This window comes from Rhamphochromis longiceps, linkage group LG7 (genome assembly GCF_057381845.1).
Source record: "Rhamphochromis longiceps isolate RC_006_pf linkage group LG7, R_longiceps_female_GT1.1, whole genome shotgun sequence".
NCBI lineage: Eukaryota > Metazoa > Chordata > Actinopteri > Cichliformes > Cichlidae > Rhamphochromis > Rhamphochromis longiceps.
Window position 1 is genome coordinate 14,346,472 of NC_140563.1, and position 20,127 is coordinate 14,366,598.

The window sequence follows — 20,127 nt, forward strand, 5'->3', positions numbered from 1 at the left end:
CTTCTTTTTGAATTCCTGAGCTTAAACGAGCAGCAACAGGAGTGTTTCGTGTCAAAGCTTCCCAAGGGGAGGATTTGAAGGAATGATCCATTTCTCTCAACCTTATCAGCTGCATCCCACCCCCCCCTCCCCCTTATAACAATGCCACTGTGTGCAGCCCCCGCTGCCTTGACGCCCACCCCGCCCCCCGTTCCCCCACATGTGAGATGCCGTTGTGTTGTCTTGTTCCCCCACAGCTGGACCATCTCCCTCTCCACCCCTTCACCCCTCTGCTTTTCCTCCATTCAACCACAACAACGCCTCCGTTCTTCCAGCCACACTATGCAGATTGTTTCAGAGGACAAGCAAGAAAGAGAAACAGATAGAGGCTGCGGAGGACAATGAAACAGCTGGCTATGTTAAAGCAGTTCATTTTGGTATTCTGTATGTCTTATCTCATATAGCTCGCGAACTGTATGTGTGTGTGAATGAGTGTGCCGCACACATGCACAAATCTTACATGTTGTGGCGAAATAAACCCTGCGAACAAAGACATATGGAGACTTTGGAGTGTGGTTAAGTGTGGGGTGAGGTTTTGATCATGACTGTCTTCCTTAGCAACAAAAATAATAAATACTGAAGTTATCAGTTAAAAACAAATGACAAATTATATCCTGATACTCCAAAATTTAAAAACTTTGTTGGCAGACTGTTCTGTGACCTGCGTTCCAACTCTCACCTGGTTTACTGATGGACTGTTTAGCCACTTGGAACAAATGAACAAAACAGAATCAATTTGTACTTTTTATAGCCTAATAATCAAGTGAGCAATCAGTGACCTAATTAAAATCCAGCATCTATGGACTCCATTTAGCTCTGCTTTTGCTCCTGTAGGAAATATCTGGCTTTTCAGTGTGGTCAGTGTGGCAAGGCTTCAGTTGAATGAGCCTTGGATTGGGATCTGGAGTGTTTGGAGGCCAAGTCAAATCCACACATTCATTAAACACGTATGTGTTTTATTTAAGGTATAGATGAATGTATGGTTCTGTTGTTTTTCTTACAAAATGTGTAGGTGTTAGTCCCCGTAGGGAAATTACTCCTCTGCATTTAACCCATTCACCCAGTGAAGCAGTGGGTGAACAGTACCTTGCTCAGGGGTACCTCAAGTTAGCCGTTCAGTGAAGTTGAACCCCTGACCTTCCGATCATGGGGCAACAACTCTACCTACTCTGCTATCCCTTTCAGCATGTCTTTTTGATGAGTAGTTTATTATATCTAAACCATACAAAAACATGTTTTTCTATCTAAGATCGCTAAATCTATCGTTAAATGCAGTAGATGTTAGTGTTTCAGCAATTAATCAGTAAAAAAGCAAAATTACCAGGGCCAATAAAACAAAAAGCAATACAGTTTATACCAGTGGTATCAAACATAGGCTTTAATCTGAAAGCCAACACCTGTGATCTAAAAGGGTCCAGTCCAGCGATAAAGATGACTTTGCTTTACTTACTTTATTTATTTTCCATTTTATATGTTAGCTATAAAGGGTTTTTTTTTCTGGCCAGGCCCAAAGTGTAGTTTTATCTTCCCACCAGCAGGCGGCGACGTTAACGTTTGTAGTTTAAAGAGAGTAAAAAAATCAAAATGGCGCTGCCCAGACCAGGTAGGTGGACGCGTTGCTATGGTTGCTAAACACAAACCTTAGCAGTAAACGTATCACAACGTTTAAATTGTATTAATTTAACGCACAAAAACTTCACAGCGGTGTTCTTCCTGTTTTGGTCCACTGTGCCGAGTCTAATTCGGTGTGTCTGTGTCTGCAGGGAGGCCGGCGGGTGTCGTATCCTTCTCTTTTTATTATTAAAACGTGCACGCCACAGTCAGAAAAGTATCTGATAACGAGTGATGCTTAACTTTGCACCCAGCTGTCGTCTGTGACTCTGCAGCTGCTGCTCCATGTGACAGCCGCCTATTTTGTCTTCTACTTCCTCTTCACTCTCGGGTTAATCATCAAAAAGAGTGAGTGATGTCTCTCACGCGACTTTTCCAAAGACTCCGATGTACCTAACCGTGTCTGCTGCTCTCAGGCTTGGTGCTGTCTTATCCTTCCGATGCTCTGGTGTGTGACATCTTTCTGCTCTTCCTGCTGGCTGCTCTGGAGTTTCTCCATTTCTACATTGGTAAGAAAGCGATCAAAAAGCCAGTTGCACCATTTCAAGCATGCTGTTATCATGCCCTACTTATTATACGTTTAATACAGCTTCTTGAAGCTGGCAAGGTTGATAGAAAACATGCTGGACCCTGCACAAATTCACATTTACTTTAATACTCCTTACCCGTAACTATCTTACCCATCCAATTTGTAGGTCTAAACTGTGAAGTGTGATACATATACTTAATACATGTAAATATTTGTGTTCCAAGTTTCTATTTACATTTTAGCACAACATGTAAACAAGAAGGAAAAAAAACATGTGCGACCGCTTACACGCACTCATGATAAACCAGATTAACCAGATTTGGTTTATTATCACAAGATCCTGGATTCAAAGAATTTCAAATCTGATTTTATAAAAGGCTAAATAAGGTAACTTTTTATTACAAAGGTCTTAGTTAACAGGAAATTGCAAAAAAATCTGTTTAAAATTATGTCAGATTTTTATTTATGGCTTATTAATTAGGTCTTTGCAACATCTCTTCACTGCAAAGATTGTTTATTGGCTGCTGGTGTGCTGTAGGTCAGGAGGTAAAGGTACATATATGTCATTAGATAGAAAGCGCTTCAGCATATGAATGGGTAAATAAAGTGCTTTGAGGGTTCTTTGAGAGTAGAAAGGCACTATTTATAAACCAGTCCATTTACCATATGCAGCAATAGCACCAGTTGTACCTTACAGAGAGTGGTCCAAAAAAGAGAAAGTATTGAGTGAGCAGCAGTTCTCTGGGAGAAAATGTCTTGTTGATCCCAGAGGTCAGAGGACTGCTTGGATTTCACCACTCGTTACAGCCAAGGCATGCAGAAGAGCATCTCACAACACATTGAACCTAAAAACAGAGGGGCTACAGCAGCAGAGGACAGCATCAGGTGCCGCTCCTGTCAAGTGAGAACAGGAAACTGAGGCTACAACACTGGCTCACTAAAACTGGACAACAGAAAATTGAAAAAATGTTGCCAGGTGTGGTTCTTGAATTCAGCTGCGACATTCAGATAGTATGATCAGAATTTGGTGTAAACAACATGAAAACATGCATCCATGTATCCATCCATGTATCAGTGGGGTTCAGGCTGCTGGTTGTTGTATATACAGAATGTCCTCTGGACTCCACTTCAAGGTCTTTAGTATCAACTGAATATCATTTAAACACCGCATCTGATCCTTTATGACTACACTGTGCCCATCTTCTAATGGCTGCTTCCAGCAATGACAACAAACAATGCCATAAATGTCAAGTTGGGATATTTGGTGTACCTAATAAAGTGACCACCACATGCAGTGCTTTTGACTCTCCAGTAGTCCCCTTACACTCAGTTTGTTTCCTTCATAATCCTCTTATCATCGCTTGGATTTTTTATCTTAAGCTGAAAAGTGCTGACATCAGCCAATGTGATGCAGTTTAAACATTAACAATTACAAATATCTGCCTGGTAACAGATCCTGAATCACTTAAGTGAGTAAAGAGGAGAGGATATATCATTTTATTATATTTTTAACCAGGTAATAAAAGTAAAACAAAAAAAGTAATAATCATTAATTTGTTGTTTTATGGTTGCTTATCCAGCTAAGGTTAGAGGAGAGTCCTTCATATTATTAATCCTCACTTACTAGTTAGCAAGGAGGACACAAATTGTACCTTAAGAGGGTTTTGAAAGTTTTTGCAAACACTGAAATATGTGAAAAATGAGGGCTTGGGTTGTGAAAATACATATTGACAGAATGACTATTGATATGCTTTGAGAAATGTTAGTAAATTGAATGTGATGATACTGATATCTAAAAACAAAATAATAGCGTTTTCATATCATGTGATAATATTGTAAACATTGTTCTCACTAAATACATGCACTTATAATTCAAACATACTCAATCCATGAAGCCAATTTCTTAACCAGTTATGCAAAGAGGAAGAGGCTAGCACAGAGAGCTGACTGGTGTTTTTGAACCCATAACCTTTTTTCTGTGAAGCAACAGTGCTATGTTGAATTCTATTCTATTCTATTCTAACCACTGTGGCACTGTGCGGCCTGAGCGTAGTCAAGGACGAATGTGACTGCTTCAAATGGACACATTCATCAGTAAACTCAAAGACAGTCTATACACATTGCTTTTCTCTGAGTCTACAGGTGTGAAGGGCAACCTGACAGAGAGCGAGACCTATGTTTTTGGCAACCTCCTTTTGACGGGGGCAACCATCCTGCTGACGGTCTACTTCCTAGTGTGGCAGAGCTACGTGATGAGGGCGGATGTAATCATCAGCAGCGTCTCACTCAGTCTCTATGGTTTAGACGGAGTCTTGGCTTTCAGCACTTTAACCAGATTTGCCAGGTTTGTTTCACTTTCATGATTTCACTTCTCAAAACTAAACCAAAGCTTTTATATTCAAGCTCAACGGCTTCATTCATGACAGGCAAAGAGGCTTTTATTGTATTACCCCTACTATGCCTCCCCCTTTTTTTATCAAGTCAGCATAATTGACAGATAGGTTGGTAAATTACAATATCTGGTGTCAAGCACAGATAAAACACTTCATTATTCCCACAGGAGGCTGGCCTACATTTTAGGCTCCATTTATTTTGATTGAGTTGATTTGTCGACATCATTAGCATCTAATACGTATGTTTTGAAAGCCCCCACATTGGCGCGCTTTCTTTGTGTTCATGCTATTGTTTATGAAACAAATAAGCCCCGGTTCCCTTTAGGACATGTCTGAATTATTGATAATGGCAGCATTCTTTCATGTGATACTGTATACCTTGTGCAATGTCATCACATCCTCAAATTTTCCTCCCAGGACAGATGCAACGACGATAATTCCCTCTCTTATTCTGATTGGAATCTCTATTGTGTGCATGAGGAGCAGATCAGTGAATAAATCTGTATGAGAGGGGTTTAGTTTGTGTGAAAAACCATGTAAACTAACAATCCTCCTGTTGGGCAGCTCGTTTCATGAGTGGGTTGTGCGTATAATGAATGTGCAATGATACAGCTTATTTTTATATGTTTTTTTTTGTTTTTGTTTTTGTTTTTCAGGGTCCACTCATGAAGAAGCCCATGAAGAAGTCATGTTGTTGTTGTTGTTTTTTTACATCTTATCTCACAGTGTGTCTACTGTGATTTCTTTTTGCAAGAAGAAAACCACAAATTAACAGCATCACTTGGATTGTGTTGTAAATACTTATTTGGACTGTTGTGCCTATTATAAAAGTAATATAAGTTAAAATGCAGGGATAGAAAATCTGTGCTGAGAGGTTCTCAGGGATTTTTTTTCATATTAAATGTTTTTTTATGTGTGTTCCTGTTTTGTACAGTAGAGGGCAGACTTGCGTTGATAAAGGTTTGAGTCTTCCCAGATGATTTTCCTTGGAAAATATTTTTGAAATAAATAATATAGGGGTTTTTTGTGGGATGTTTTAATAAGTCAACTGGAGCGTGGTCACACATATGTACAAATCACATTTCTAAGTGCCAACAGAGCCTGAAGTGACCTGAAAATATCACATATCAAATATGAATTCTGCATGCCAGCTTCTTAGACTTCAGCTGAGCATATCAGATGTCAGATCAGGCACTCAGAGCAGTTTGTCAGTGTTGTTCTTTGAGGCATTTCCGACTCTCCTTTCTTCAAACAGATGAAGTTAATGATCAAACACAGGGACAATGTTTCCAGAGTAACCACTTTCAAAACAATCCACATTTCAGAGTGCCCGTCCTTGAGCAACAAGCACGCACAAACACTGGCTGGATGTCAGCAGCAACGTTTATACAAAGACTTTTGTGCTGTGAATTCTAAGGTGATTCAGGGGGGTCAACAAAAAATAAGGCCTCTCTGAGAACTGCATTATCTTAGTGGTTTTCTTTGCAAGGACAGCACAATATACAAAGAGTGGTCATTCTTACCAGCTGGTGACACTGAAACCTGGGCAGTGTTCCACGCTGTTGCTCCTCTTTCAGTCCCCCCACCGAATTCGACTAGTTTACACCAGTCACTGTGCTGCTGCACAACGACAAACCTGCAGAATTTAAAAGCTTCCACCTGAGAAGAGCTTTATTGGAAAATGCGTTTCAATCAATGCATGTAAAGTTGACGGTTTATTTTGCCCTGTCATTGGTTGAATGTCACCCACGACATCTCATGTGAGATCCCACGTGTCGTTTATATTTTGAAACAATGCTTCCAGCCGTTGCGCAAGGTTTCCCCACGGTAAACCGGAATAAGTAACATTTTTTAAAGAACTGTTTGCACAATTACTCCTTTAACCACTTAAATCCCTTAAAATCAAACTGCGGGAGAATAAGGAAGGACTACCCCCCTCCTCCCGTTTGGCGCCGAACGATTACATGATTTGCATTAACTTATATTGTAAAGAATAGTGACTGGCGACATTTTTTTTAGCGAATGACTGGAGTTACACCACCAGCATATTTCAAAACTGTCACCATCCTGACAGATTCTGAGAAAAACACAAGGACCGACCCACCTTCCAAACAAGGTGTCCAAGGAGCTCCGCCCCTCTAAAGTTACCTGCAGAGTCACCTTCTCAACGGCGCAGTTTCTGAGAACCGACTGGAAGCTTCTTGTGCTACAGGTGTGCAGTTTTGGAGTCCAGCGGGTTTACTGAGATTAGAGATAGTGCGAGATTTGCAGCGGAGGGTTTTCTTTTAGTCTTCTAGCTGCAGGTTGGGATGGCTGGCTGATGTTTAAGGCGCTGTTTCATCCACGTTTGTCACCTTTCGCATCCAATCCGGAAATTTTCACAGTAAGTTTCAATGATGGGTAACAGATATGCTAGTCAACTGTTTGTGTCTAAAGCCATTACATTAAATTTACATTAAAACGAATAAATAAATAAGTATTTGCTTCATAAATCGCAAATTGACTATACTGGAGCTTTTCAGTCGTGTCATACGATCTTGTGCGCCAGTAAAAGTTTAAGTTTAAGTTTGTCTTGTCTAAGTTTATATAATAACGCTGCGTGATTAGTTAAACGTATTCATTTATAAACTCCGTGTAACCTTGTGTACACCGATGTGAACCGAATGGATGGGAACCACCAGGCTTCATGGAAGCAGTCAGTTACTGGCATGGAAGAAAGCAGATGGCAGTATAATAAACAAGTAATTGGTTCCTGTGTGGTCAAAAGTCATGTTTGCTGTTGTTTTAGACGTGGTGTGTTGAGGTTTTAAAATATATATATAATAAAAAGTTTCAATTTTTTTGCAGAGAAAACAAATGGTGGTGGTCTGGTAGCATAGACTACATGTTAATGAATGAGCTTATAATATACACGATTTATTTTTTAATATTATATAGTGTAGTCTATAATCTCACATAAAGCCACTGTATCCAGCTGAGATCTATATCACCTGACTAATACAGAACATTCATTATTTAGATATAAAAACTAGATATTAACCTGCAAGTGTGCAAATACTTTATAAGTTAAAAAACATTAAAATTCAGGAATAAGCTTCAGATAGTAGTAGTCAATGTTTTGTTTTGTTTTTTTGAAACACACACACACACACACACACACACACACACACACACACACACACACACACACACACACACACACACACACACACACACTACCTCTAAGCATTTTTAATTAAAATGTGTTATTAGACAAAGACTCGTAGCTAATTTGTTATCACATTTTGTTAAGTTTGTTACTGATGAAGTATAACTGACACTCTTGCAGTGCATCAGGTACTGCATGTGCATTATCAAAAGTAATTTGATTACATGTAGATTTTCCTATGTAATTTCACACAGTACATTGTAAAGTGTTACATTTAATGGAGTCTGGTCAAATGAAATTTGCTCAATTAGCACACATCCAGTTTATACCAAGCACATTTTCCTCAATGAAGAATTATTTGAATTAACAACACTTTGATTTGATATATTTTAGATGCATTTTGCACAAAGCTATCACTTCATGTTTTTGAGCGTGCATGTATTTGCTTTGCTTGCAACAGAGCGGAAAAGTACACGTCGCTGCCCTAGTTTACATCTGATTTCACCAACCGTTTTAATTGCAGCATTTAACTCGATTGTCAAAGGATCATGGTTTAATTCCAGATTAATGGGTGTAGGAGTAACCTCCTAATATGCTGCACATTAATCACCAAAAGAGAAGTAATAGCTACTAATATGAGAGTCACAGTCTTTATAAAAGTTACTTCCAGCTATCATAACAGTGTGAGCGAGTTACAAAAAAGCAAGGAACTGTTATCACTAATGAGATTGTTTTTCAAGACCATGGGTCAATGTAATGGCACTTATAAGAGATCATTGATGCAGCACTTACTATATAAGGTTTTCTAACTTTGTAGCATTGATGTTTTTAAAATAAGCACATCTGTTGTAGTCGGACTCATTTGACATCAGTCTTCAAAACAAGTGTTCCTTATACAAGAGGCAGCTAATGAGCATGTGCTGATTATGTCACAGTAATGAGGCTGTGACTCATTTGTGCAGCTTCAGGTGTGTTGTGGGGCGTTTGCAGTGTTGCTTGGAGCTGGAATGCTTTTTATATGTTGTTTGTTTTAGAGCTGTCGTTTAAAGTAACTTAAGGAGCTGCAGTCTCCTGGGGTGTGAGAACCCCGAGAGATTTCATGCGTGTGGATATGCCAGGCTTAGAACAGAGAGTGAAGGCCAGCAGACCTTTACTTTGTCTTTTTAAATTTCTGCCTACTGCAACTGAAATAGCCTCTTGTAGAACGTTTCTGTATTTTATTGTAGCTATTGCCTTTTCTGCAAATCCTGCACTAAAGAAACCTTTGTTTATTTAGTCCAAACCGTATGTGGTGTACTATGAGCAAAGAAATATTGAGGTTTTCATAATTATGCACGTTCCTGGAGAAAATCCACTTTGAAATATGCACGCACATAGATTTGAATTAACCTTCAGTGTTAAACCTTTATGTGAGTTTGTGGGTTTGTATTTGTTAGCATGCTGACAGACAGTTTTCAATCCAAAAACAATTATACCACAAATCTAAAATATGAGACTGTACTATAAGGCAGAGCTTTGCTGAGTCGGGACTCACACTCAGATAACTTTTTGTCAAAGAAAGCAATTCGATATCGGACCTAATTCTCTCAAATATGAAATTTAACCAGCCTGATATTGTTGTTCTTTTTTTTTCTTCTTAAATTAGTAGATTTAAAAGAAAAAACACGAGCATCCTCTGCTTCTTATTAACCCGGCCAAGGGGGTTATGTTTGTGGTTGTATTTGCATGCGTGCGTGCCATTTTGTCTGTAAACATAATAGCCTGAAATGTTTTGAATGAATTTTAATAAAACTTTGTAGAGGTGTAGAGTGGGCTCATGTTAGCAATCCATTATGTTTTGGCTGAGATCCACCAAGGTCTTTGAGGTCAACATAATGATTTGTTGGTTGAAAATTGGCAAAAAGCCTTAGAAACATTTATTCTTATTGTGTTGTCAAAGTAGGGTATGAAGATTTAAAATATAACTTCACATTTAACCTCTGACCTCTGAAGGTCAACAATGATATAAGGAGCTTCTAAGTATCACCTTACACGTCATGTAAAACTACTTGAAATTCTACTGCTTTTGTTTGTATTGTCAACATTTGTTTTATTTTGGCTTTGCTATGTACATTACAGTAACAGGTTATGACTGATTCAATACATAGCAGCTTGAATACATGTACAATGTTCCTGAATTATTAGATTTTTTTTATTCAATTTTCTTAACTTGCTATTTATTACTAAATTGACTAAGAAATGTACTTAGCCGCAAAAATAATAAGCGTGTTAAAATAAGTTCCAGTGAGGCAAAAAACAAAATTCTGCACTTGGCACTTGTTTTTATTGATGTATATAGAAATGTATGTTTAAAAGAACCAAATTAATAATCAAATGTAAAATGCATTACTATTTCCTTAAAGTTAAATACTGCTCAGTGAGTGATCTGCCTGGGTGGAGGTTTTTGCTCTCAGAGGGCTCCTTGTTTAGTACGTAATTGTTGCTGTCATTCAGTGTAATTTCCTCTGAGTAAAGGGTTGTCATTATTCAGCAATACACACAATAAATGTCAGTAAGCGGAGGTGAGCAGGTGGCCTCTTGCCATCAAGTTCACAGCACTTGACACCCTACCTGTACTGCTTTGGCTTCACCTCCATCCTGAAACCTGGCAACAGGCCAGAACCGTGAACAATAGCACTGACGGAGGATGGCCAGAGTGATAAGGGCGGAAAGAGGAAGTCTATCTTTTGGGCAGGCTTACTAAAGTAAATATAGCCTTTTCTTTTCTTTTTTTCCCTTTGCTCATGTGACTCTTTGTTGTGGTAATCTTCAGCGAGGAGGTGGCCCCATCGTGGACATAACCATATTTTAACTTATAATAAGTATGACTGTGGTTGGCTAAACTGCTTTTATGAATTGCCCCCTCTTTGTTTCAAAAGATCTGAAGAGATTATCCGTAAATAAGATTAAGTTTATGATCGGCCAACGAGATAAGCTTTTCAGACCACACCCGTACAAATGTAACTGCTATAGGTTGTAGATAAGTAGCGTAGAGTAGTGCTTGTTAGGACGACATAACAGTTTTGACTTCAGGAAGGAGGTAAGGCATGACACGAGGAAATGTCAGAACAGTTTGTTTAAAAAAGAAAGATACTGGAATGTTTATACCTGTTGTGGGAAGCACGCCCAATGCCTCCGAGTATCTCAGTGTCAGTTTCCCACAGTTTGTGTCGTTGTAGAAAAGTTGAAATTCCTTCTAAACGCTCATCCCTGTTTGAGGATACAAACTGAACTGGCTGCTTAAAGTGATATTTGGAGTCTAAAAGTCACTCCAGCTGAGAATTCAGTGTTGCGTTCAACTCACGGTTATTAGTGGTTCATGCATTGATAAAAAAAATTACTGTAATGGCATTTAGGTTTAATCTATTTATGGTCTGCAATGTAGCTGAAATCCTTATAAGTCCTTGCAAAATCTCTAGTGTGATAACGTGTTCATGCCAGTGACTATAAAAAAAGTCACCTGTACAGTCACTGGTTCAATCACAGTGTTTGTTGTGGCTCACATTATATAACCTTGTTGTGAATGGCTTGATAGACAGGTTAAAGTCTCCAGGCTGAAAGGTGTGTGACAGTTGTTTTCGCTCGTTTTCTGCTCCCACTGATCTCTCAGATTTAGATGCAGTGCTCTGTTACACGCTGCGTCCTTCGGGACTCTGACAATTATCAATGTGGATGTAAAAACCAACCGAGTTAATTAATTGCAGCTATGCAGATATAGTCTTCAACATGTTGGATCTAATTACACAGAGTACGTCAGCCTGCTGCCTGCCATTGTCCCAGATCAGCCCCCAGACTCTTAGCAGTACAGGCCAAACACCTGGCTCTCTACAGTGAAAAAACAGAGTGTGCAGCAGAGTACGCTTTGCATACTGGATCTGCAACCTTGATAATGTAGTTATATAGATTTATGAGCCTTTACCCTTTGGATTATAAATGAGCTCAAAGTGGAGTGCGAGGAATCTCTGCTTGGAAAAATGTCTGAGCTGTTTTTAAGACATGACACATGCTTATTGTAGGGTAAAATATTTTCCCTTCTCCTCCTTCTCTTCTCTCACTCTGTCTGTCATTTTCTTCATTCAGGTAGATGCCTTAAATCATGAATCACCAGGGATCTCCGCTGAAGCAAGCCAAGTGAGTGTCACATTCCTGCTGCTTCCCCTCTGGATGTTTACCTTTCAGTGTGTTAGCTAATGCTGCTGGGTTACTCTCACACAGGCAAGAGAAAATCACTAACCCAGTGTGTGGAAGGTGGTGTGGGTCAGGGACTTTGGGTACAGAGCCGCTCTGTTGAAAATTGTTTGTTTTGCCTGGGTCTCTGGCTCCAGCCTTCCCCTGTGCCCTACACCCCCCCCCCTCCCTCTTCCACTCTCCCTCTCTCCCTCTCCCTGATCCATATGCTCAGAATCTCAGGCTAATCTCATCCAGTGCTGGCCAGTCTCCTCTCTGTATATAGCTCGTATTTTTTTCTGTGCATGCAAAAGGGTTTGTGACACTTAACTATCGTGAGGTGCGGGTCAGAAGATGAAGGGCATGCTGCGTAACCCTGTACCCTCTTCTTGTCATTTCAGTGGAGTGGCCAGATCGGACAGCAAGCTCAGCGCCAAGGCCCTCTATGGTAAGTGGCTTCATGGAAGTAGGTTGAGGTGTTGCGCTGTTTGTTCCTGAAAGATCATTTTGTTGTTCGCTTGTTTCCAGAACTTTGTTGCGACATGCCCTTATTTCTGTGGCATGACTCACAGCAGGCTAGCTACAGTTTACAGCTTGTCATTGAAGAGTTTGGACACTCTTACGTGTCGGGGAATTAGATGTTTAGTATTGAGAATTTGCTTACTTTCTTGCAAGAATCTGTTACTGAAAATAGATCCCAAATGCTCTATACTTTTTTTTCACATTGCTTGGTTTACTTAAAAATGAAACTATAGATTTGTGACCAATTTTTAAGGATTTACAGCTTTAGCTGTATTTTCTTAATTAGATACCTTTCCAAACTGTTCCTAGTCAATCTGTGTGGATTAGCCCTGTTACTGACACAAATCACAACAATTTTCCATTTGCTTTGCAAATGACTGTGTCCGGAAACTCACTCTGTGGCATGTTGCCGCAGGTGTAGTCCTCACTGGACTGTATGTATGCCAGTGTGTGTGTATCTGCACTTAGTCACATTCTTTGAATTCAGGGATATGCTTGTTATTTTAGTGTCCCATTTGCATTGTTGGGCTGCATTACCAATCGGTAGTAAGTGCTATTAAACTCAGTAATCCAGTACTGGCATGAAGTGACTTTTTATTTTAGCTGTTGCATGCTTGTCTTAGGGTGTGTGTCACTGAAATTCGCTTACACTGCAGGGTGTGGCAGTTTTTAACGTGTGGTTGGAACAGGGTGAGGTGGCCATGTCTTGCAGGTGAATAAAGGGCACATTGAAAAGTTAAAAGGAAAAGGCGGACTCAGGCCTCCGGTCCTCCCCTCGTTGCCTCAGACATTAGCTCACTGGTTCCTGCCAACACCTCCTTCCACACTGTCAACATAAAGAACTATTTCACAACATAGTAGGCACAGATAGAAACCTACGCCGAGCTACAGCAGAACAACCCACTTTCCTGCATGGCCAAATTTAGAATCGCCTGAAATGGCAGATGACGCTATTGTAGGGATGCAAGATGTTCCCAAAACTTCTGACTGTGCACCTCGTTGTCTGTGTGACATATCGGAGCCGTAAATCATCCAAATATCCACAGGAAACTCCCACTCTAGCAATCTTTGTGAAGTATCCCACCGTACGTGTGATGAGCTTGTGTTGTTTGGCAGATGGTCACCACTACCGTCTCACTGCAGGGTGACAGCCACGTGCCCATCCTTTTTAACCCCAAGAGGCAACAGTGGAAAATACTGAACACCAACCATGACAGTGCTAGATATTTGGTAGGTCAGTGTAGGATGGTTGTTCACACTATGCTGAATAAACACACGTACATTAGTTAAATTATAACAATCTCCCATATGCAAGCCACCCTACCATTCACACAGTGCAGTCCAGCAGAAAAACGAATGCAAATGATGCACAGGTCCTCCCACTTGATCTGTTATCAGCAGCAGCAGCAGCTTTGGGGTAAAGCAGAAAGACGCCACTTAGGACTCATCATCTGCGGACTTGAAAATCACCTGGCAGCTATAATAAGTTTCTCGGGAAGTTTTGGGTTGAGGATCACAGGTAAACTTTTTCTTGGGTGGGACTAAATCAACAGGTTCGAATTGATGTTTTCCTGCTCTGTTGCTTTTCTTGAATGTCTGTGTTGTTTTGTAATTCAGTTGAATCTCTGCGATTGATCCACTGCATTTAGTGTCTCTTCTTTTGGTTAGTGGTGTCAGGCTGTGAGAGGTGTTGATGTGGTCCTTGCTAGCAACATATGGTCAAGTCTTTGTTGACGCAGCCGGAAACTTCCGTATCTAAAGGGCGGTGGCACAGTTAGAAAGAAATCACAAAGTTTTGCCATCAAGGTGTTGGTGATTGACTAGATATATAATTGTGATGATGCAATTTTTCATTATTAGTCAAACTGATTCAAAATTCTTTGTCTGCTACTCAGATAATCACCAGTTTTGTTGGTTTTGGATTGAATCCCATTAAATATGTTTAATAGTTTCCCAGTATAGGATTGTCCGATTGACCTGGGTCATGTATTGGTTTGATAATCTGCCAGGGAGCCATGTTTGTCACTGGTCATTGACTCTTCAGACCTCTGAGGATTTGCCCATCTGCCTGCTAAGTGGCTGTTATTGTAAGCTGCCGTGGCACTCTGAATTGACTGGCATAAATGTCAGTCATTAATAAGACATGGGGGGAGCTCGTCTTTCAGATCGACACCCGACGCTTGTGTTTCACCTGTGAGGAGCCAAGCAGAGAGGAAATGGCTGGAAGAGGAAAGAGAAATGCTTGCATTGTTTGGGCAGCGGTTGCGCTGGCTCTAAAATTGTCCCCTTTAGAGGTCTTGTTTCATCACAGGCAAACATGTAGGACTCTAAGAAGCATGTTCATTACCACAATGAATTGGAATATCGAATATTAGAATGTCATTTAAAGCATTATTGCACATTTTGGTAAGTGCTAGGCAAACAGAGTGGCTTTGTGTTGCTGTAAAGCACATGAACAGAACTATGTCTGTACGAATAGAAAATCTGCGTGACATAAGCGTGTTGATTTTGTTGGGTAGGGGACTGGGGACACAGAGCGAGTTGATATCTAGCAATGGAGTTGATTGAGCCATGCTCTCATTTAACCGTAATTGTTACCTGCAGACTATTCAACTGGTAAATGGGTCAATGAGCACACTGGCACACTCATTTGTAATCAGCCTGTTCAAAAAGAAAGCCTTGAGCCAACAGCACACGCAGTGCATGCAGCACATGCAGAACATGCATCACGCTAACACAATGGTGACATGAGTTTCAGTGTTTTTGTGCATCGGACATTTGATATGGATCACTGCATGTTGAACCTAGGCTTTGAAAAGGTTAAATGTTTTTTGGTTTTGTTTTGTTTTTTTTTAAGCTGCTGTGATTTATGTTTTTATCATTACATTTTTCTCAAAACGTGTAACGCACCCTAATCTGCAGCTCTCATCGTGTTTATTGAGCTTTACTGAGCTTATTGTCTCAAATAGTTTTTGCTTGGAACTTATTTTTATGTATGAAAAATTTTTTGTGACAAATGGGCCAGATGTGTAGATGAAACCTAGAGCTTCCTAATCTGTAATCTGTAATTCTACAGTGTCTGCACTGTAGAATTTGACTGTTTTGTGAATAAGGAAGCATTAATGGTGGGTTTAGATTTAGTTTCAAGTATTTGTAAAGGCTTATCAAGCGTGTCTTAAAACAAGCCTGAACGTGACCTTTTTCCTTACTGTATTGAATGCAGTTGTTCCTATTGCAGCAGTGTGCAAAAGTCTTAGGCTATTAAGTTATAATTTGCTGTTATTTCTTTAAGTTTAAGCCTTCAGGAATAGTTCTCCAGTTGTAGCGGTAATCGTTTCAGCCGTCTCACTACTACAGAACTTTAAGGTGTGGAAACTGTACTTCAGTCTGATTTTTACAGCTTTTAACCAGCTGAAAGGTAAAGATGAGGAAGTGTGACGCTGTCACTGATCTTTGACCCTCCAGTAAATCTGTGCCTCTGAACGGTGCGCTGGATCTGACGAAGATTTAATCCCAGCTCGGCCAAAATATTTTAATATGGAGCACAGTGAATTAATACTCAAGTATCCTCTGATTTCACACTTAATTATGAATTTCTCACATAGCTCTGATCTCGTGTTACTTGCCCTCAGGCAGCGAGCAGCTGCAGATCTATTCCTTTACCTTAAAATATAGTCGAAAATCATAAGGATGAAAACTTTATTTTAGAAAGCGTGCAATATATCTGAACAGTGTAGTTAACATTGGGATTAGCAGTTGACCTCATGGAAAAAGTAAAAGGAGCATACATTACGATTCTTTGTCACTTCCTTATTGCCCTCCTGCTGTTCTCAGCTTTAATGCGTCCTTTCAGCTGTTCACTCCGCTAAAAGGGTCGACCTGTGGAGTTGAGGTCAATGTTGTTTATATAGGTGTACATATATACAGCAGGATCGCAAGCAGCACCGAGGAGGTTTTTACTTTCTGAAATGTAAATTTATTTTTTTGTTCTTATCAACAGAGCAGAGGAAAAAATACTCCAACTCCAATTTTATCATGCAGGAGACGTCGCAGTATCACGTTGAGGTAAAATGATCATTATTTCATTGATTTTCATATCTCATTGTATTTCAAAATTAAAGCAAAGAAGCGTAGACTCACACAGTGTGTGTTCATTCATTTATTCAGTGTTACACTTATTTTAACACACTTTAACTTCTTATTTCGCTCATAAGGATTTTAGAGGTCATTAATGTAAAATGAATTTAAGTGTTTATGGTATTCTTATGCACAGTGTTTTTTGTCATTGCTCTGCCTTTATAGCATTTTTTAAAACTTTTTTAGACTACGGTATAATGTAGTAGTATGTTACTGGAGATGTCTGTGTTTACATTCCATGCAACGAAGATGTAATAGTCAGTGTCCTGATCATTCAGGGCGTTACTGTGACATTTATCTGTAAAATTTTTTTACATTATCTCATATAATGCTGTTAACTTATGGGTTTAAAATGCTTGTCACGTAACCTCATTTGCAAAGCAAGATAACGACACTATGAAGGTTATGGCATATTGTTCTTTTGCCCAGAGATTAAAGCTGACACACAGGTTCATCTTCTGATTACATTTCACTTACTGGAACTTTGTTATAATAAAACAGTCGGGCCTTTGATTGCAGCAGTAATGAGCTAATGTTGGAACGACTGAGTCCGAGACGTGCTTTGGGTCAGGCATGTTTCTGAACTATGTCCTGTGTCCACATTAATAGGATATCTTCTAAATGCCTCCCTCATTATCACGCATGGGTGAGTAATGATACACAAGATAACAATCCTGGTGCCAGCAGCCACTTAGTGGCAGTAGTTCAGTTTTGATCAGATAAACAGAAACTCACCCAGCTACACAAAAGTCAGTTAAATGAAGCATTTATATAGCAAGAGAGTACAGTTAAAGGAATGAGGGAACATTTTTATTTGTTTTCTTGCTGAGAGTTAGATAAGTAGATTGATTGTGGCTCTGTGTTCTCTATGGAGTCACCGCAGGTTAGCTTAAAGACTGAAGACAGGGAGGTGGCTCCCCCGGTTAACTAATTAACAAGTTATGCTATACTTAATCATAAAAAAGTGTAAAAAAATAAACACTGTGGTGCCAGACTGTTTCTTGGCTGCCCCCCGCACTTCCAGGAGTTTTGTCATTGTGTGTCATTGTGTCATCGGTCAACAGTGAACAGCCTGCTACTCCCAGCCAAGAAACGCATACTTGGCACATGCTTCTTTTTTTGATGAGAGATTAAAAATAACATATAATGTGTTAATTAGGAAACTTTTGAGCTGCTTCGAGACAGAATTTTCTATTTGTTTCTTTCTATTTCAGTCCTAAAGCTGTAATCTGATATAGGGTCTAAGCATAAAGTAAGCATATCCCAAATGTCACAAGCTTCCTTCCTTATATTTGAAAATTAGATCAAGTATATTGCAAATTATGACTAACCACTTTCTTGAGCACAGCTTCAAGTGCAGGTGCTGTTTTTAGTTGACTTCCACTAACACACTAAGTCACCAACAACTGTTTTCTCTGCAGCATCTTTCCACATTTGTTATGGACAAGACAGAGTCCATCGCCACAGTGGATGATGCAATCAAGAAACTGATTCTTCTGGACTCAAAAGACAAAATCTGGACCCAGGAGATGCTCCTCCAGGTCACAGACAAGTCAGTCAGACTTTTGGATTGTGATACGCAGGTACAGCTCCAAGCATCTGTTTACACCTCAGAACATTATTTCAACATGAAATACCGACATTTCTGTGTTCCAATAATGACAGGCAAGGGAGATGAACAACATTAATAATCTTGTTGCATTGTGTTAGTCCTGAACACAGTCAGACTTGCTGTATATACTTTGTTTTCCGTTGCAATGCTACAATAGAGTCCTGTAATTATGCCTTTTCTCTCGTACAAGTCATTTAGAAGGCTATGTGTCTGATTATTTTGTGCTCAGTTGGTGTCTCGCTCTTTCCCTATTTCCACCTCTTTCTTATCTTTTTGTTGTTCTGCTACAGGAAGAGTTGGAGAACTTCCCTCTTCCAACCATCCACATGTGTCAGACGGTGTTGAATCAGACCCGTTACCCCTCCGTGGTGCTGCTCGTGTGTCAGGACAAGGACCAGTACAAACCCGACATCCACTTTTTCCACTGCGACGAAGTGGACGTGAGTTTTTGTTTGAATACGCCACATTATTACATTGTCTTTGCATGATGGATGGCTTTGTGTTTTATATCATTAAGAAAACCTAGCTGCTGATACCAGAGCACTACAGGTCAGATTTCAGCACTATTGTCTTTGCAGCCTGAAAAAACAGAAATCACCATAACCAACAACACAAACCAGATATAGTGTTGTTAAAAATGTCTAGAGCCAGCAGCTTTCACGTCTTTACATCTGGATATATTTCAGATTTGAGAATTAAAGTTTGCAGGTGTTAACATGCTTTAGAGAGGTGAATTCAGTGTACTGTAAAACTTTAAACCACGTGAGTTGGTCAAATAAGTTTATATTTGTCTTGTTGTTTAACCTTTTTCACACTCTCACTGAAATAACTTTTTTTTCTCTTTTTTTTGGTATGGCTCAGAGTGAACCTACTAAATGGGAATATTTTAATATTAATGTTAACTTGTGTCTCTCCCTCACTTTCTTCAGGCTGAGATGGTTCATGCAGACATTGACAGTGCCATTGGAGACGTCAAGCACGGGAAGAATATGAGGCCTCAGACTCTGAAGTGAGATTAGTGCTAATATATGTAAACTCATGCAGTCAAAGACACATTTGAGAAGGTAACTAGCCGCGAGCTAACTTGTCATCATGTCTTCCCGTTAAGGGTGAACCAGGAAAAAATGAAGCGTCACAGAGAGACTATCCTCCCCCCGTCGGCCCCTAAGGGCCCACCACCTGCCGCAAGGGGACGAGTGGCAGCCGTGGACACACAGGGTGAGATTTGACACGCATCCACGGCTCGCTTTTTATTCTAAATGTTTTGTTCAGTGGTCAATTTGATTCATTTTTGTCTCTTTTTGTCTTTGTAGACAGACGAGCTTTCAGGCAAAGTGACTCAGAGTCACATGAAAAGCTGGCCCAGCGCATTGAGAAGGATGTGGTGAGTGCCTTTCTTTATCCACAGGGACACCTGCTAATATGCTACGCTGCTCCTTTCACGTCTCATGTAGCTACATTCTTCAAAGCCTAAACCTGAGCATTTGTCCCCCTCAGCAAATCCTTAACTGTGCCCTGGATGACATTGAGATCTTTGTGGCACGGCTGCAGAAGGCAGCAGAGGCCTTTGCTCAGCTCAACCAGCGCAACAAGAGTAAGAAGAATAAGAAGAAAGGACCAGCAGGTCTGTCTCCCTTTCTTCTCATCTGGTGGCACAAACACAGTGACAATATGTTCATATTGCTCACGTCGCCATGTTTGTGTCTCTTTGTGTTCTGTGGCCAAGGACTCTCATCCACTGATGTATGTGTTGTAGTAGTGGCCACTTTGGGCTTCTTTTAAGTAATACGATTCTCATTATGCAACTCTTATAACTGGAGTAATATTATTGCATTCTTCCACTTTAAAATGACGGCAAACCAAAACAAACCGATATTCTGTTTGATCTCTCTTGGAGGCGGTGGTGTGTGACGTCAAAGCAGTCGCCTCC

At 40.0% G+C, this 20,127-nt stretch overlaps 2 protein-coding genes across 3 annotated transcripts in view; both read left to right on the top strand.

Moving 5' to 3' along the window:
- The first annotated feature begins 1,618 nt into the window (after nucleotides 1-1,618).
- On the top strand, nucleotides 1,619-5,613 carry LOC146664970 (transmembrane protein 80-like). Its single transcript, XM_085412351.1, has 6 exons — nucleotides 1,619-1,642; nucleotides 1,803-1,819; nucleotides 1,905-1,998; nucleotides 2,067-2,159; nucleotides 4,322-4,523; nucleotides 5,229-5,613. The coding sequence occupies exons 1-6, from the start codon at nucleotides 1,624-1,626 to the stop codon at nucleotides 5,239-5,241; spliced, it is 438 nt and encodes a 145-aa protein (XP_085268477.1). The 5' UTR covers nucleotides 1,619-1,623; the 3' UTR covers nucleotides 5,242-5,613.
- A 961-nt stretch (nucleotides 5,614-6,574) lies between these two features.
- eps8l2 (EPS8 signaling adaptor L2) overlaps nucleotides 6,575-20,127 on the top strand; it is a 28,945-nt gene continuing 15,392 nt past the window's right edge. The window contains exons 1-10 of one of the 2 annotated variants that reach the window (XM_085412348.1): nucleotides 6,575-6,955; nucleotides 11,840-11,890; nucleotides 12,328-12,374; nucleotides 16,449-16,513; nucleotides 18,007-18,168; nucleotides 18,488-18,637; nucleotides 19,127-19,206; nucleotides 19,306-19,415; nucleotides 19,511-19,581; nucleotides 19,695-19,821. In XM_085412348.1, coding sequence (XP_085268474.1) covers nucleotides 11,856-11,890; nucleotides 12,328-12,374; nucleotides 16,449-16,513; nucleotides 18,007-18,168; nucleotides 18,488-18,637; nucleotides 19,127-19,206; nucleotides 19,306-19,415; nucleotides 19,511-19,581; nucleotides 19,695-19,821 — 847 coding nt within the window. In that variant the 5' untranslated portion in view covers nucleotides 6,575-6,955; nucleotides 11,840-11,855. Of the gene's footprint in view, nucleotides 6,956-11,839; nucleotides 11,891-11,957; nucleotides 12,375-16,448; nucleotides 16,514-18,006; nucleotides 18,169-18,487; nucleotides 18,638-19,126; nucleotides 19,207-19,305; nucleotides 19,416-19,510; nucleotides 19,582-19,694; nucleotides 19,822-20,127 lie in introns of those variants that run through there. The other variant, XM_085412347.1, reaches the window with a different exon arrangement.

Coding starts and splice junctions, on each gene's coding strand:
- LOC146664970 (XM_085412351.1), top strand. Junction 1,999..2,066: donor CGGGTTAATCATCAAAAAGA/GTGAGTGATGTC, acceptor TGCTGCTCTCAG/GCTTGGTGCTGTCTTATCCT. Junction 2,160..4,321: donor GTTTCTCCATTTCTACATTG/GTAAGAAAGCGA, acceptor CTGAGTCTACAG/GTGTGAAGGGCAACCTGACA.